Source organism: Pteropus medius, unplaced genomic scaffold, assembly GCF_902729225.1.
Source record: "Pteropus medius unplaced genomic scaffold, Ma_sr-lr_union100, whole genome shotgun sequence".
Classification (NCBI taxonomy): domain Eukaryota; kingdom Metazoa; phylum Chordata; class Mammalia; order Chiroptera; family Pteropodidae; genus Pteropus; species Pteropus medius.
In genome coordinates, this window is record NW_024342467.1 from 25,451,333 (window position 1) to 25,468,388 (window position 17,056).

Sequence of the window (17,056 nt, forward strand, 5' to 3'; positions counted from 1 at the left end):
TCAGGCATGGCGTGGTGGTAGTCCGCCCTGGCTGCCGCCCGTGGGCAGTGGCCATTTGGAATCTGGGGCAGGGGAAAGCGCTAAGGTGCATTCTGCCCACAGGACCCACAGGACCGGCGTGGCCACCGGCCAGGGGACAGCTGCAGCACCTGTGGCCACAAGGGAGACCAGTTCATGAACTTGGATGGTAGGGTGGTCCCGAGCGGGCCTGCCCAGAGCGGAGAGGTGTGTGCGATGTCTGCGCGGAGCAGGAAGCTTGGGGCAGGAGTGCCTGTCCGAGCTCCGGGTGGGGGTCAGCGGGAAACGCCCCGGGGACCTTTACTGTGACCCCCTCCTCCGTGAATACTAATGCTTGAAAACCCGTCCGTTTTGAGACAGCTAAAGGTGGTCCCTGAGCCTGCCCTGCATCTCGTGATGAGGGAAACACTGCAGAGGACGTTATCAGATCAGCTGGCAGCAGCGGAATATGGACCTGGATTAGACGCCCGCATTCGATCGATACAAACTTGCGAATGAAGTGGGTACTGAGGTTGTGGAGGACAGCGCCCCGCTCGCGGGAAGGGACTGGAAGTGTGCGGGGCCGGGGCGGTCGGGCGTGAAACCGCCGGCAACGATTCGGACGATTTCTCTGCACGCAGGTGCTTCGCGAACGCCTACGAAAGACCCGGCGCGCGGGCTTCCTGGCTGCGCGGGCGCTCGCTGCTGACTGCGGGCTTCCGCGACGCTGAGGGTCAAGCTTCACGCTCCCAGAAGGCGGCCGGAGGGGAGCTTTCTGCCCCTTCCTGTCCCCCCCCGGTCCTGTCGGCAGCAGGAGTCCTCTGTCCCGGTCTCCCGACAATCGAAGACGCTTTGCGTCATTCTCTAGATCTTCGGCGCGTGGTTTTCCGAGCTTGGACCCATGGGTGGACATTTACCTGTGTTTTAGGCACAGGTAAGGATGACCTCTCCTGGATGTAATCTGTCCACTCGAAGTTGCGAAAAGCAGGAGCTGTGAAAAGTGCCTGAAAAGGGCCTGGGTGCCATCTTCGCTCTGCGCTCACCAGCTACTTGACCTTCAGCAGGTTATTCAACCTCTAGGAGACCGAGTGTCCCGGTCTGCATCGTGGACATCGCCCAGCGACGACCTTGGAGGGCCGGGGCGGGGGCCGAGTGCGAGATTGGTGAATGTTTAACACAAATGCACACTCAGTGAGGGTAAGTTATTGTCGCTATTTTTATAACGTGAAGACCCGAGAAAAGACATAATTATTGTTACCGTTTGTGTTATAATTTTGACTCAGGAGAGACATTAAAAACATTTTAATGACAATAGTTTCCATTAACTGTCCTGCCCGTCACTAAGTTACAGATACGACCTCACGTAACAGTTAGGAGATCCCTCTCAGGTGGGCTTATGAGCCCATTTCAGAGATAAAGACGCCGAGGCTGGGCGGCGTTAAGAACCGGAGGCGGGCCTCCCCACTGCGCCCGCGCGCCAGCGCCCACGCGCAGCTGGGGAAACTGAGGCTCAGAGCGGCCAGGCCCCAGACCTGGCTGGCTGTGCGCGCACCCCGCGAACCCAGGCTCCCGGGTCCGGGCCGGCACCGCCGCGACTGCCCCGTGTGGTCCTCCCCGGGTGGCGGGGATGCAGGATCTGGGCCGCACAGTTAAGACGGAGTTTCAAAGAATTCGCTTGCAGACTGCCTTTCGGGATAGGTCCGATGTGTCTTCCTCCGGCGCCCGAGCCCGGGACCTCGGGGTCCCGCGTCTGGGGCTGGGGGGTCCCGCGACGCAGGCCCCGGGGACCGGCCGCCCGCGCCCGGCCGCCCGCATCGCACCGGCCGCGGGCAGCTGCCGCCCCGAGGGTCCGGCCCCCGCGCCCGCGCGCCCGCGCCACGCCCTGCGCCTAGGCCGCGGCTCCGCCCGCGCTGGCGGCCGCCGAGCGGTCCGGGCTGCGGCGGCGGCGGGAGGAGGAGCAGGAAAAGCGGACGGGGGAGGAGGCGGGGGCGGCGGAGGCGGAGGCGGGCGGCGGCGGGCGGGGCCGGGCGGGTTTAAAGCCCATCGAGGGGGTGGGGAGCCGGGAGGAGGCTGGCAGGACCGAGCGGCGCGCCGGCAGCGGGCTCAGCGCTCGGAGGCCGCGAGGACCCGCGCGGAGCCAAAGTTTGCGCGCAGCCCCTCGGCGGGGCTGGGACGCCCGGCGCGCCGCGCCCGTCCCGCCGGAGCCGCGCCTGGCCCAGCCGCACCGAGGGTCCCCGGCAGCCACGCGGAGGCGGCCGGGAGCGGCGCCGCGCAGGTACGGAGTTGGGCGGGGAGCGCGGCCGCAAGTTACTTTGTGGTCGGCGCGGCCGGGCCCGGCGGCGGGCAGACCCCGCGCCGTCATTGTCTGCGCGCTGGCCGCCCGGCCGGGGACGCCGGGCGCCGCGGGGGCGCGGCGGGCGGAAGGGCGTCGCCTCCGGGCCGGGGGCTGCGGCGCCCGGGGCCTCGGCCCGCGACGCGCGAAGGCGGGGAGCGGGGTGCGGGCGCGGAGGAGCGGGGCCGGGTGTGCGCGCGGGTCTCCGAGCCCGGACCGTGGAGCCGGGCGGCACCTCCTGGGACCATCCCGTCCGACGCCCGCAGCTGGCGGGCCGGGCGGGGGCCGGGTGGGGGCTGCGCCCGCCCGCTCGCCCGTCAGGGCCAAGGCCGCGCTCCCGGCCCGCGGAGGGTGGGCGCCGGCGCCCCCGCAACCCCGGCGCGCCCGCGCCCGGCCGGCCCGACACTCCCCGGCCGAGCGCGGCGGGCCCAGGGATCATTTCTTTGGGTCCGTTAGTGACCCTGTTACCCGCCGCCGGGGCCTAACCCCGAGTCGAGGGCTCGCGGATTAGCCGCCCGCCAGCCGTGGAAATGCGATAAGCGCCGTTCCGTTTGCAGAAGGACATTTCTGATGCAACCCTCCGCCTCGCTCGTTGCCTCTCCAAACGCCTGGCTGGCGAAGGCCCTGGAGCATGTGCGTTATGGAAATTAGGGTATTCTCCACTTTTTATTGTGTTCGTTTTTTTTGTTTTTGTTTTTTTTTTCCTTGGGATTGGAAGAAACGCCAACTTTTGGTCGTTTGCTTTGACGCAAACGCTGGGTACTGCAGGGGAGCCACAGGTGACGGCGACACGGTGCCGGATCTGGCCGCTGCACTGGAAAGAATGGTTTCTTGCAAACGTACCCAGTTTCATTCAAGAGATGCAAGGAAAAGACCCAAACAAGCAGCGCTCTGAGTGAACGTGCGTAGTGGCCCAACTTTCTGGGTGCTGCCGTTTCCAGCGCCAGGCCCGGAACACTTTGTTTCCGAAAACGCTGAATCAGCCGTTTGGAGCCCCCAGCTTCAGACATGGGACTCCACTTCACGTTTCGCTCAGTTCCACTCAGAACACATGTCAGCGCAGCAACAGGCGTCGACGGGCGTTTCAGCACAAAGAAGGTAGTTTCTCGCAGGAGTTGACTTAGAGCCCCCCACACCCTCTCCCGGGAAAAAAAAAAAGGTGGATTCTAGGTTTCCGTAGCAGAAGAAATTCTGACTTATGGGGACAACGAAGTGTGTCTTAGGGGAGGATTTTATCCCGTAAAGTCCCCCGAAACCAGACGTGTTTCCAGGAATGATCTAGAGGGTTAGGTGTTTCTGTGAAGAAGCAGAGCTCTAGGATTCCTGCACGCAACGTGTGAGGTTCATCGGGAGCCCGTGGAAGAAAGGGCCGCGCAGGCCGAGCTGCAGATCGCAGGGAGGGGACCTGAGGACAGACCGGTTACACACCCAGACAGCGGGCTTGTGCAACCGAGAAGTGTAGCGACCGACAGCTCTGTAGCATCTCACCGTTTGCGAGACCCGTTCAGAGCCTCGTTGCTTTTAATCCTCTGCTGCCCCCTGACCCCCATTTTGCAGGAATGGAGACCGAGGCTCGGGAGGTTAAGTTGGCATGCCGAGGGGCACGTGGCCAGCACACGACGTAGGTGTCACCGGAGCCCAAGCTTTGGATTTTTTTTTTTTTTTTTTTTTTTAGTCCTGTGTGTTTTATGCTTCTGCACAAAGAGAAATGGCGGAGAGGAGTCCCCGGCAGTCACGCACCCGGGGAACGAGGAGGGCGGCACCTGCCTTGCGGAGCTCTGCCATTATCGACATTTTCCTTGGTCTACTCATTGTTGATACTTAAATACACAATTACTTTGGGGTAGAATGTTAACATCCACCAAGTCGTGAGTTCGATATGGCAGTCAGGCGCATTGTCATTAAAACGGTGTTTTAATAAAAGCCGTGCACCCCTAAAGTCATCTGTTGCATATCGCCTGTGGCCTGGGCCGTTTTGGGGGCAGCGTTGGGCCGGGCAAAATGCCTTTTGCTTGTGGACCAGGATCCTGGAGCTGGGCAGGCTCATGCCGGCCACCTGCTCAGGGCTGTGTGTGGTGGAGGCTGCAGGGTCAGAACGTGGGGCAGCAGCGGCCACGTCACAGTGACCGTCGCTGGCCAGCCAGTGCCCACTAGGAGCAGAGGACGAAGTCAGGATCTGTGAGCTGGCCCAGAACTTTTGATTGTGACGATACGGCTGGTTCAAGACTTGGCTATGTGTAGAACCAAATTCCTGCGTGGACGGACGCTCCTCCGTGTCTTAGAAATTCTGGGTCAGTGAATCGGATAAGACCTAACACTTTAAAGGTGAGATCGTGCCAAGAACCCATTTCCTCGGAATTCTGTCCGACCTTAACTGCGGGGAAGAAACACCCACAAAACGGCAGACGTGCTCGGGCGCGTGTCCAGGGCTGGCCTCCGGCTGGCCCGTTGGAGCTCTGAGAGCTGCCTGCAGGGGACTTCTGTCCTGTGTCGTGGGAAGGGAGCCTGCGCGTCTGCAGTTTGTGGCATAAACCCCACGTCCCTTAAACCGAAGTGGAATTGCATGGGCTCGCGAGGAAAAAGTGTTTGTTTTTTCATTTAAGTAACCTGTCTTATGTTCAAAATTTAAATAAAACTTTTTCTGCTGGTGGAGTGTTTATTTTGATTTTGATTTTTTTATTTGATGGATGGGAGATTATCAAAAAATACAGTTAAGCTACTTGGTAGGCAAGGCTTGGCAGACAGGTGCTTTGGGGACCTGGGGACCTCCTACAAGGCCTGTGCTAACGGGTGTGTAAGTGGTCTCATCCGTTCCAGCACGGGCTGCCATTTAATTTGTGTTAATACTGTAGCTGCACACTTCTGGGGAGCTGCCCCTGTCCCCCGCCTTCTTTCTCCGGCCGGGACACTTTTGCCTCCGACTGCCCTCCCTGGCTCTCAGGAGCTTCGGGACTGATCTCTGAGCAATGGGCTTTTTCGTCCGTGCTCGTGATCACGGGGCCTGTTCACCGGGAGGAGTCGTGAGCAGGCGAAGCTTAAAGCCGCCAGCTCCTGGGAAGGCCGAAGGCCCTTCTGTAGTAAAGCGAGGAGAGACGGCATGACTGTCCTCGCAGACGGCAAGAACAAAAACCAGGGCCGGGGGCTTTCAGAAACCCCCCTGGGGGTGGGACGGAATGGCTCTCACTCCCTGCTTCGGGGACACGTGGACTTTTGGCCTGCGTGGGAAGGGGATGGCTTGGGACCGAGAGACACGCGGGGTGTCGAGGTGGAAATGACTCCTCAGCCCCGTTAAGGCACAGTCTTGCTTTAGGGTTCCTGCCTGGGGCCCCGGGGATGGAGGCGGTTCATCAAGACTAGATGCCCCTGGGAAAGCAAGACCGGTTCCTATTTTCAGCCGCCGGGTTTACCTGTGGTGTGGGGGAGGGGCCCCTCGCCTGTGTGGACGCTCCAGGCTCTCCTTTGGGCCGGAACACCCACTGCGGGGATGGGATCTGGGAGCAGCTCGCCTCCCACCATCTGGCGCCCTCTTGTCGCCCAGGCCAGCGGCCAGTCCTGACCATCGAATGCAGCGCGCCATCTCAGTTTGACACCTGGTTCCACTGTTTACTGGCTCGGCGAGCCCAGACACACTAACCAAGCTCACGGGCACAGTGGGGGTCACGGGGTGCTCCCCTCGTAGCGGTGTAGGGACGGTGGGTGCGGGCGGAGTTGTGTGGACCCTGACACAGTGCGAGGCTCGCAGCGAGAGCTCGCAGACGCTGCTTCTGGCACATTCTGCCTTGGCTTTGAGCAGTCTGAATGTGCTTTGAGTGTGCGTGAATGTCCTGCTTTCTCTTAATCTGCAAGGTCTGCCAGAAAGAGGACTCTGCTTTGCATAGTTTCATCTCCTAGTGCTCTGTGTAGGTTAGCTGTCCAAAACCTTATTGCGTGGACGGTGAGCTGCTTTGAGCATCAGTCCCTATGAGTGAGAGTCCTTTTATTGCCTGCATGTGGCAGGTGGTTCGAACTCCTCACAGGTACGAGGCGACAGCGGAGATGGGCAGTAGAATGTCCAGTCCACCTGGCTGCAAACCATTCCGGCCAGATGAGAGTGAAGAACAGGCATCAGAATTGATCCCTCGCAGCCAGGAGCAAGAATGCGAAGACCACCGAGAGGCCGAAGCCCAGGTGAGCGGCCGCGCTGGGTGTGCAGAGGGCTCTCTGGCCCCGGCATGCAGAGCCGGGGGCATCTGTCTTCAGGACCCCCACGGTGGGTTGGTGTCTGGAGGCCACTGAGACACTTTCTTCAGCTGGATTGACTGGGGGTGTCTCTGCCTGCCCGCTGCCCCAGGCTGTGTGGGCGCAGCAGCGTGGCGTCCCTCCGGAGTCCTGGCCGGGTTCGGGGGCCAGGTCACTTGGCCTGGGCACCAGCAGCTACACTCTCGCCTGGGAACGTGGGCTCCTAGAGTCCTTGACACAGAGAGAGCTCAATGCCTGTTGGCCCTCACCATAGCATCGTCATCCTCAGCACAGCTCCAAGCAGGGCGGGTGGCCGGGTCCTCACTCCTCACTTTGCTGCAGGTGGGAATGCTTGGTGGACCATGGTCTGTGTGGCCCCACCTGTGAGCAAGCAGTCAGGCGTGTCACTCTGGAAGCTCCGTGGGGGCCTCTGAAAGAGAGAGAACCACTAAGGGTGCCCGAGACCCCTTGGGTGCCTTCTGTCGCATCCTGTCACGCGGGAGCCCACGGAGCGGACCTCCAGGCACTCAGCCACAAGCCGCCTGGGTCCCGCTGCAGAGGCTGCCGCAGAACAGAGACCCTGCGAGTGTCCGCTTCGCCGAGGAGCCGGGCGCCGGTAACTGGCTTGTTCCTTTAACTCGCATCCCTGAGTGTGTCGCACAGTGGCTTTTTCCAACCTTTCACGAGTCGAGAACACCCTTTCGGAGAAACCTTTCGTAATACCACGCATCTAATAGTACTGATGGCGTTAGGATTCCCCGCTCCAGGAAAGCCACAGTGACCAAGAGCCACCAAGAGCTGGGGCACGCTCAGCCGCAGCCATTCGTGCGGTGGCCTCGTGCACGTAGGAGGTCTCCTTTGGCTTAAGGGCAATGCCTTGCTCCAAAGCCGGGTGCCTTTTCTAGAATGCCCTTCCCTCTTCTGAAGAATTGCGTGGGTCTCACGGAAACCCCTTCAGGAAGTTTCTGGAGGAAGGCGACTCTGAGACCTCAGCCTGCACCTCCGCAGTGTGCTGGTGCCTTGGCACTTGGGGGAGGGGTAAGGCAGGAAGGGCGGCTTGTCCCCTGCCTGGATCACGCCCCTCTCCCTGGGGCCTGCAGGGCCACAGGCAGTCTCCCATGTGGCCGCCCTGTCCAGATAGGCCTGGCCTCCCTACACAAGTTCTGTCCATTCACAATGTTACTTAGCGTTGGAATCTCTCAAGTCCCAGGGCGGACTGGTTTTGAATTTTTCATCAGAGGGATATATGTGCATAGAGTCAAATAGTTTCCCAGAAGTAACCAGCCTTACGAGTCGGTTTTTTCCCTGCCTTCCCCTCCGTTTCTAAGCAGATGTCTGTGTGTATTGCAATTCCTTCCCACCTGCTCCCTTCCCACCCCCCAACAATACCCACACCCCCACTCTGCCCCCACCCACCCCTGCAGCCGCAGCAAGAGCTTCCACGCGATTCTGGACTCCCCCTGCCTCCCGGGAACTGGCAGCAGGAGGGTCCGTCTGCTCTGCTCCCGCATTCCCTTCTGGCCGGCTTCTCTCCTGGAGAGACGGGGCGGACCAGCGTGCACTGCTCTCACCCCCGCGACAGCCTGAAACGGGCTGGCGGCCGGGCTGGAGTCCACCGTGATAACTTTTTCTGTCCCGTAGGACATTTTGTTTTCTCCTGGAGTTGTTTTTGCATCTGCTTAGTCCTTTATGTACTTATCACTCCCTACCCCCACCCTCACTCCAAACTGACACAGTTGTGCAAATGTCCCTTCACACGCCTGGTGTTTGGCAGTTTTATCTCTTGGAAACGATCTCTCCTGTGCCTCTGGCCCCACCATGCCGGGATGATGCCCTTTGCCTTTCCCTTGGGCTCACGACTCCTCCGGCCTGGTTTCTTTCCAGAATTTGATGGCGAACGTTCCATAGTAACTTCCAAAAACGAGGTGTGTGCAGGTTTTTTTTTTTTTGAGAGCTCGCGTGTCTGAAAATGTCCTTATTCTCCGCTCACAGCTGATGGTTTGTCTGAGAACAGACTTCTAAGTTAGACGTAGTTTTCTGCCATTCATTGTCTTTAGGCAGAATGGGGTTGAAATGAACTGTCAGGTTCTTGATTCTTTGTGTGAAAACTCAGTGTGTTGTTGTTGTTGTTGTTGTTCGTTTCTTTTTTTTCTCCTTTTTCTCTTTTTCATGTCTGGAAGCTTATATGGTGTTCTCTTTGTGTCCGCTTGGAAATGCCTTGAAGATGGGCCCTGTTGGGAGTGTACATTTATCCCTGTGAACTGGAAACTCAGACCCTTTGGGGCTGGGACATGTTTTTGAATCAATTCTTTATTTTCTTCCATTTTCCTCTTCTCTCCGTTGAGAATGGCTTTTATTTGGTGGTAGCTGCCAGGACTGGTTCTCTATCTTTTATCTCCTCTTCTGTGTCTGTCGTGGTGTTCTAGGTTTTGAAGCATGTCAACTTGACTTTTTAAGCTTTCTAGTGACTTTTAAATTTGTTTTCATTTTTAATTTCTAAGGGCCACCTTTATTTTATTTTATTTTTTATTATTCCTTTCTTAACAGACTTTATTTTTTAGAGCAGTTTGAGATTCACTGCAAAAACTCGAGTGGAAAATACAAAGATATTTTACGTACCCACTGCCTCCCCCACCCGCACGCGTTATAGTCAGTGAGGCTGCCTGGGCATGGCATCGTCACCCCAAACGACTATTCTTATTTTAATGGCATAATAGTCTTGTTTCATAGATGCACTTTTTTTAAAAAAAAATCTCTTTTTGGGGAGATACTAGTTTTTGTGTGTTTTGTATTTTGCTTTTTCCTGAAGTTTCTTTTCTCCAGTTTTTACATAAGTTTGTCTGGCCCACCTAGGAAGTAGAGCCTAGAGCAGGCACAAAGCTCTGTGCGTGTTCGATTCCGGCGTGCAGGTGCGGGGAAGCGGGCGGGCGGGCGGGCACGCGGCGCAGGGCCGGCCTCCTGGAGTCCCCGTCTGTCTCCCTCTTGCTCTCCTACGTTAGCACTGGTGGCCCCGAGCTGGGAGCCCTGAGATTCCTCTAGCGGCGTGTGGCTAGAGGAAGCCCTCTGTCTCGTGTTCCTGCTGCTCTCACCCTGGAGGCTGCAGGCGTCCCAACGACAAGCTGCTTCTCCTGGCCCGTAGCTCACTCTGGGCGCTTGGGCAGGTCTGTCTGTCTGCACTGATTTCTCTAGGATTCTCGGGGTCGGATTCTGTGCCTCGGTTTGCTCTGCATCCCGTCCAGCTCTGGGAGCAGGCCAGGCCAGTTGCCATCTGCCCTGAGAAGGGCTCGTCGCCCCTCATTTCTGGCTGGACATTCCGCTGTGGCTGCTCTTAGGACCTGCCTGAGAGCCACGTCCATTCGATCACCTTTGAATAGCAAAGGAACTGGACCTGAGCATGGCAGCCCTCCTCCTTGGAGTGACATCTGTTTGTTCACGCTCCTAGTCTGGCGAGTTAGGGGTCCCATGCTGGCCTGGCCGCGGGTCTTCGGAGTAGTTTGTCACCTTCTCTGTGCCTCCGAACAGGGCTCTCCGTTCCCTTTATGCCCCTGCCTTGGGGGCTGGGGGGTCGGTCTGAGTTTGGGAACCCCTTGCCCACTGTTAAGTGTTGCTGTCCTCACGGCCGTCTGCAGCTTTCAGCTCTTCCCACCATGTTCTCCCACAGAGAGGAGTGTCACCTGCGCTTAGCTCTGCTGCTGTCACCTCGTGCAAGTCACTTCACATCTCCAAGCCTTGTCCCCTTCATGCGTGGCAGGGTTTTCTGCGAGTGCGCGTGTTTATGTATGTGTGTAAAGTGAGCAGCGTGGAGCGGATCCTCCACGCGTCGTGTCGAGTATTTTTCTGGCTGCCGTCATGTCAAGTGGAGCTCTACTTTCCTGTCACGTCCAATCGCTTTATGCCTGTGGCTTCAAGAAATAGTCTGTCTCCTCCTCTCTGTTCCTGCTCTGACATTTTGGAGATTCCGGACCAGCAGAGCTGGCTGGCCTTGGAGGTCACAGGGTCCCCGCAGGTGGGCGGGGAGGGTGGCGAAGCCCAGACGCGCGTCTGAGTGGCGGCGGGCCGGAGACGCCCCCTAGCCGTCCGTGTATCGTCTCACGGGTGAGTGGGGCGGACGCTGGGGTCCCGGGAGTGGCCAGCGTGTGTCCCTGCCCGTCAGGGCGGAGGTGGCCCGTGGAGGAGGACGGGGGACAATGCAGGGGTCCTGGACTCCCACGAGGCCGCGGGCCCCGCGCCCCCGCGCTCGGAAGGCCGGCCCTTGACGCTCCGGGCGCGGCCGGAGCGCGGCGTGCACGGGCGGCGCGGAGTCGTGGGGCTGCATCCCGCCGGCGGATCCGGGAGGCGGGGCGGCGTCCCCGCTTCTCCGTGTCGGAACCCGTCAGCCTGGTCTGGGGGTGCCGAGGACCCCGGGGGCCGAGCCTGTGCGCCGCGCGCCCGGGGCCGCGCGCAGCCGTGGGAACCAGCGCACCGGCCGCGCGGCCGCCGTGCCGCGCATGCGCCGCGCGGTGCCGCCGGGGCCCGAGCCGCGTGCGCGCAGCGACCCCGTGCGGCAAGTCGGGCGCGGCAGGTGCCGCGCGGCGCATGCGCGGGTGCAGTGGCCGCCGCAGCCGCCGGGTGTCTCTGCTGTCCGCGTTTTCGCGCAGCTGGATGCGGCCTGCGGCGCCCGGTTCCCGCCGCGGCCCCTGCGGTCCAGGGGCCCCGCGCAGCCGCGTGCGCCCCGCAGCCGGGCCCGGCCGCCCACCGCCGCCCAGGATCCCGCAGCCCCGTGGGTGTTGCTGTCGGAGGGTGTTATGTAACCATTTCTAATCTTAATTGTTTAATATGTAACAAGTAATAACTGCACCCAGATAAACCTGCCCGCTGTCTCTCAGCCAAATGGCGGGCGGTGGGTGTGGGAGCAGCTGGGGAAATGCACAGATAGGGACTTTGGGAAATGGACCTTTTTCTCTGCCAGAAACGGGTACCAAGTCCTGCCTGGACTTCTTTGAAACCTCGATGACATTTGGTCTGGTAGAAAAGCCTGGGATAAACACATCTTGTCACTTTGCCCCAAAGTTCCCCCTCTGTCATCGAGGGACCTTTTGGACGATTAAGGGAGAGCGATAAGGTGTGGGGAGACCTCACACTTCTGGTCGAGTTCAACTCACTGCTCCAGACACAGGTGGCACTTTCTGGTCCTGGCTCTTCAGAAAAAAAAAAGCAATCAGATCACCTGTTTCACACGTTGATCGTCCCTTTGATCCACTGCCACTTGTTGGTTGATGGCGGGAGTCCCTACCAGAGCGTCGATCAAGGTCTTGGGGCTGCCAGGGAGGCCGCTGTCTGCACTGCTGAGGACCTCACTCTGCACTGGGCCAGGGAGGAGGTGGCACCAGCCCTCTTGACGCGGAGATGCCTGCCAATGCTGGGCCTCGGGGAGTCCGCTCAGGAGTGGCCATGGGACCAGACGCTGCCTTTGGCCTTGCGCATGTCTCTGCCCTACTCCTCTCTGTGTGGCTTGCCGGGTTGTCCCTTTAGTCCCTGACACGAATTCTGTGCGTTGGGCGTGAGTCGGGGAAGGAGTGGGTAGGGAGGGGGGCTTATGGGATTTTACTCTCTCTGGCACCCCCCAGCTGTAAGGCGGTAAAGACCCGCAGAAGAACATGCGTTTGAGATTTGGGGGGGCCGGCGACCATAACCCGAAGCCGAGTGTCATTGCGGGGTGCGGTGTTCCTGCGCGGGGTGCAGTGCCGGTGGGTGCCTGCTGCTCTCCTCGCCCTGTCCCCGTGAAGCAGGGACGACAGGTACCCCTTGTAGGTCGGAGACTGCAGGAGAGCACAGGAGGAGAATTAACGGGGCTTCACTGTTGGTTCCCGGGGTTAGAGGAACTGCAGAACAAAGCCGGGAGTTATTTTTAGCCTCTTCTTCGGCTCTGCATGCCGAGTTGATCCTTGAGCCATCACTTAATTACCACCCAGAGCTGGGTTTCTGAACTTCTAGAGAACACTGAATCTTTTGAGTTTTGGAGTTTGGCGACATTTCAGAATTTGACGCTCAACCCTCGTGGTGCCACAGAAGCCGGGTGCCTCCTGGGGGTGTGGACTGTGATTTGGTACAAGTGGCTTAGGGGACTTGCACGCACTGGAACAGGTGCACATTCCTTGCGGACGGGGTGAGTTACACTCTGGAGATGCCCAGGTGGAGGAATGCGCTGGCAAGACCAGGCAGTGCCAAGGCGCCTCAGAGCCCCCTCGCGCTGGGCGCGCGTCCCCGAGCCCTGCCCTCACCTCTGAAACTGGCTTTCTGGGCTTGGGACCTGGAATCCGTATCTTGACGAAGCAGGCAGGTGACCCTTCAGGACACAAAGCTTGAGAAGTTATGCTTTGTTCAAAAGTCGCCCCAGCTCAGGGGCTGTGTGCTGAGCCTTGTGACTTCTCGGGCTTCTGGCGCTCGATCAGAAAGCTGGCAGCTCCCGCCTGCCGGGACCGTGGCCTAACCCGAAGGTCGAGGGCAGGATGAGGGTGGCGGTAGGGTGGTCTCGGCCCCGGGGTCCTGCGCTTCTGGGAGAACGTGTGAAAAGAGGCTGTTGTGTGCCTTCTTGTTTCTGTCTTTTTCATCAGGCTTAAAAAAAGAAGTTGGCCCAGTCCCCAGGGCTCACCCAGCACCACCCAGCGCAGGACACTGAGAAGCATGCTGAGCATTTGGCACAGCCACACATCAAACCCCAAATTGGTGTGATGTGCCAGATTTACTCATATTTCATAGAATTCACTGGTTGGAAACGACCCACGAAGTTCTAACCCGTCCCAAACCATCCTGGTACGTGAGCCCTTTCCATGAAGCTTATTTGGACTGATCAGGAAAACCACCCTCCTCCCCGCTCCCATGTGGAGTGGCTTTGTTCCTAGGCGAGGTTAAGGGGACAGGAAATCGCTGAGCAGTGTCTCGGATGGGGGGCCAGGAGGTCTGCACGGAGCCCGCTCGCTTTTCCCTTCCTCCCCTTCTCTGTCCCCCTGGGCAGGGCGTCCAGGGACCATCTGCTCCAGGGGCTCCCGGGGAGCTGCCCGCAGGCACAAGAAAGCGTCACCGCCAAGCTCGGGATGCCCCCAGCCCAAGTCTGATATAGGGGGTGGGGGTGAGGAAATCCCGAATGTGCCACGGGGACCCGCAAGTCAGCTCTGCGTGGTTTCTCTCCTGTCCCTGGCTGTGTCTGGCCTGCCCTGAGCATTTTTGGAGCAGTGTTGGTGGCTCTCGGTCTGTTGCCCCTGCCATGGATGGCCGTGCACCGCCTAGCAGTTGTCGAGCGCTCACCTGGGGTGACAGTTTCGGGGAGGCTCCGGATGGCTCTTGACGAGGACATTTAACAGATGTCCGAGGAGCCAGTCTGTCTCCTCTCTGTTCCCGCCCCACTTAGGTTGAGAATAGGGACATCTGCGGGGGAGGGGATGGCAGGGGTCAACTCAGAAGAAGCCATATAAACGGATCCCTCTCATTTTCCTGGAGGGCGCTGGCACATTGCAGTATGACACACGTTAAATATTAACCGTGTCTGAAACCAGTGCTTCTCGAACTTTAACGCGCGCCTGTATCTGCTCGAAGTCGTGTCCGGATGCAGGTCCTGACTCAGGGAGCCCGGGGCGGGGCCCGAGACGGCACGTCTGTCCACCTTGGCAATTCGCGCGCTGCTGGCCATTTTCCTCCCATTTTATTTTCAGTTTCTTTCTCTCTAGAAAGTCCCTGAAAAGGAAACTTTATCCTGTAAGAGCTATTACTAATGCTATTACTTAATCTAGGAATTTTGCCAAGAATTTTTCAGCAAATAGCCCTATGTTGTTACAAGTGGCATTCTTAAATGTGTCCATACTTTATTCCATTTGTAAATATTTGCACAGTGTCCTGCTCTGACATTTACTTGGGTTCCCGTGGGCTTTATTCGGTGGTTTCTCTTTTGTTTGTGATAAGAGAACACTTAGAAAGGTTCGAAACCTTCTGACTCTCGAGCGGTCTGGAGCTGGACCTGCCTGCGTTTGGGGCAGGTGGGGCGTGTGCTCCCACTGAGTGTGTAAACCGAGCACCTCACTTCTCTGGAGGTCCTGCCTAGTACCTTCAGGCCTCAGCATCACAGGCAAGAACCCCCACTCAGCACCTCCAAGGGCCCCAGGCAGTGGCGAGAGAGGACACCGATGTCCCCAGGTGGATGGCGCAGTGGGCCGCCCGGCTGGGCCCTGCCCGTGTCGTGGGCGTGGGCTCCGATCGTGTGGCCAGGTGGAGCGGGGCTGTTTCTCGCGCTTCTGGAGGTGGCATTCCTGCAGCTTTGGGTGTGCTTCTGCGAGTCCGGGTTCCGTGCGTCACGTCTGACGGTGCGTCACCTGGCTTCCCTCCACCTCCTCCGACGTCCACCACCAGAACCCTCCCTCGCATCACGGATAACGGACCCTTTGGAACTTTGTGTCCTTGCCCCCCCGGTTGCTCGGCGCGTGGGTGGATGGGTCCCATGGGGCTTGAACCCCATTCCTTCGTCATCCTTCCCGAAGCGTCTCCTTAGGCAGGTAGGGACGGTGGATGGTGTCGTGCTTCCTGGAGGGTCACAGTTGCCACGAGAGCTCGTGGTCACGGCCAACCATGTGCTTAGAAACGTCAGGGTCGATGAGCCTCGTTTCTTAGGGCAGAACCTTCAGAACATTTCGTGGGACACTCCAGGAGGAAGGTCGGCGGTTGTGGTGGTTCCAGATTTGGGGGGCGTGGTGCCCGCTTTGTGCTGACTGTGTCACGGGGCTAGTCTTTCCTAGAGTCTCCTCTTTTAAACAGCTCTATTGAGATATCATTCACAAGTCGTACAATTTACTCAATTTAAAGTGTACGGTTATAACTAGTATCTTCATAGGTATGAGCGTTTAGAACGTGTGTGTGGGCAGATGATACATACGGTATATACAGGGCCCAGGGAACATGGTCACACGTATGCACAAGCACCGGCACGGTTCAGAACGGCTCATGACTTCGGAAAGGAACCCCTACTCTGTACTTACCGCCATCACCCACACAACCCTGAGTGCGAACCTGCTTTCTGTCCATGTGGATTTCCCTGTTTGGGGCATTTCTGTGAATGGCATTATTCAACGCGTGGTTCTTGCTCCGGGCTTGTTCCACTTAGTGTGATGTTTGCGAGGCTGGCCTGTGTTGTAGCGGGCATCGGTGCCTCATCCTTCTTTATGGCTGGATACTATTAACGTCCCGGTGTGTGTACACACCACCCTTTGTCTGTCCGTTCAGCGGTTGTCGGGTATTTGGGTTGTTTTCCCCTTTTGGCGGTTGTGAGTAGTGCTTTTGTGAACACTGGCACACAAGTCCCTCTTTGAGGCCCTGCTCTCAGGTTTTTTTTAACAGGTGTATACCTAGGAAGACTTGCTGGATCATATGGCGATTCTATATTTAGTCCTTGAGGAACTGCCAAAGAGTTTCCGCACAGCGGCCGTTGTTTTACATTCCTCCCAGCAATGCGTAACTCAGTCTATCCACACATCCTTCCAGTACTTGAATTTTCTAAGTTTTTTTTAAATAATAACCGTCCTCAAAGATCCTAAAAGATGTGAAGCCGTATCTCACTGTGGTTTTGATTTGCGTTTCGTTGTTCAGTTGTGGGAGTTCGTTGTGTATTCTAGACGTTAATGTCTTATCAGATGTATGATTTGCAACTATTTTGTACCTTACTGTGGGTTATTTTTTCACTCTCTTGTCCTAAATACAAAAAATAATAATAATTTTGATTAAGTTTATCTGTTTTATCCCTCTGTTTCCTTTACTTTGGAGGTCGTATCTGAGAAGTCATTGCCAAATTTAACGCGATCAGGGTCTCTGTTTCCTTCTAAGATTTTTATGGTTTTGGCTCCTGCATTTAGGTCTTTGATCCATTTTAAAGAAATTTTTGTTTATGGTTTAGTTTTTTTTTTTTTTCCTTTTTATGGTTCTATAAGGTATACATTCAGGTTATTTGGGATCTTTCTCTTGCTAAAAGGAGCATTGATCGCTGTAAAATTTCTTCCTAGCAGTGGTTCTGCAGCTTCCCATAAGTTTTGACATCCTGTATTTTTGTTTTCATTTGTTTCAAGATATTTTAAATTTTCTCTTGTGATTTTTTTTCTTTGACCCGTTGGTTTTTAAAGACTGCGTTAATGTCCACGTATTTTTGAATTTTCCAGTTTGACTTCTGCTGTGGATTTCTAGCTTCATTCCACTGTGGTTGGAAAAAGATACTTTTTATGACTTCAATCTTTTAAAAATTGTTAAGACTTCTTTTGTGGCCTGACATATGGTTTATCCTGGAGGATCTTCCATATGTGCTGGAAAAAACCGTGCAGTGTGCTATGACTGGGTGGGGTGCTCTGCATATGTCTGTGACATCCAAGTGCTCTGTACTGTTATTCAAGTCCTCTTTTTCCTTATTGATCTTCAGGCTGGTGGCTCTGCCCATTACTGAAACCAGAGCATTAAAGTCTTCAGCCATGATTACAGAACCTGGCCATTTCTCTCTTCATT

General features: G+C 57.3%; 1 protein-coding gene across 5 annotated transcripts in view; it reads left to right on the top strand.

The window, feature by feature from the left end:
* Nucleotides 1-2,145: 2,145 nt before the first annotated feature.
* Nucleotides 2,146-17,056, top strand: part of GRB10 (growth factor receptor bound protein 10) — a 123,254-nt gene continuing 108,343 nt past the window's right edge. For 2 of the 5 annotated variants that reach the window (XM_039862819.1, XM_039862822.1), the window contains exons 1-2: nt 2,146-2,272; nt 6,326-6,496. In XM_039862819.1, coding sequence (XP_039718753.1) covers nt 6,365-6,496 — 132 coding nt within the window. In that variant the 5' untranslated portion in view covers nt 2,146-2,272; nt 6,326-6,364. Of the gene's footprint in view, nt 2,273-6,318; nt 6,497-17,056 lie in introns of those variants that run through there. The other 3 variants (XM_039862820.1, XM_039862817.1, XM_039862818.1) reach the window with 3 other exon arrangements.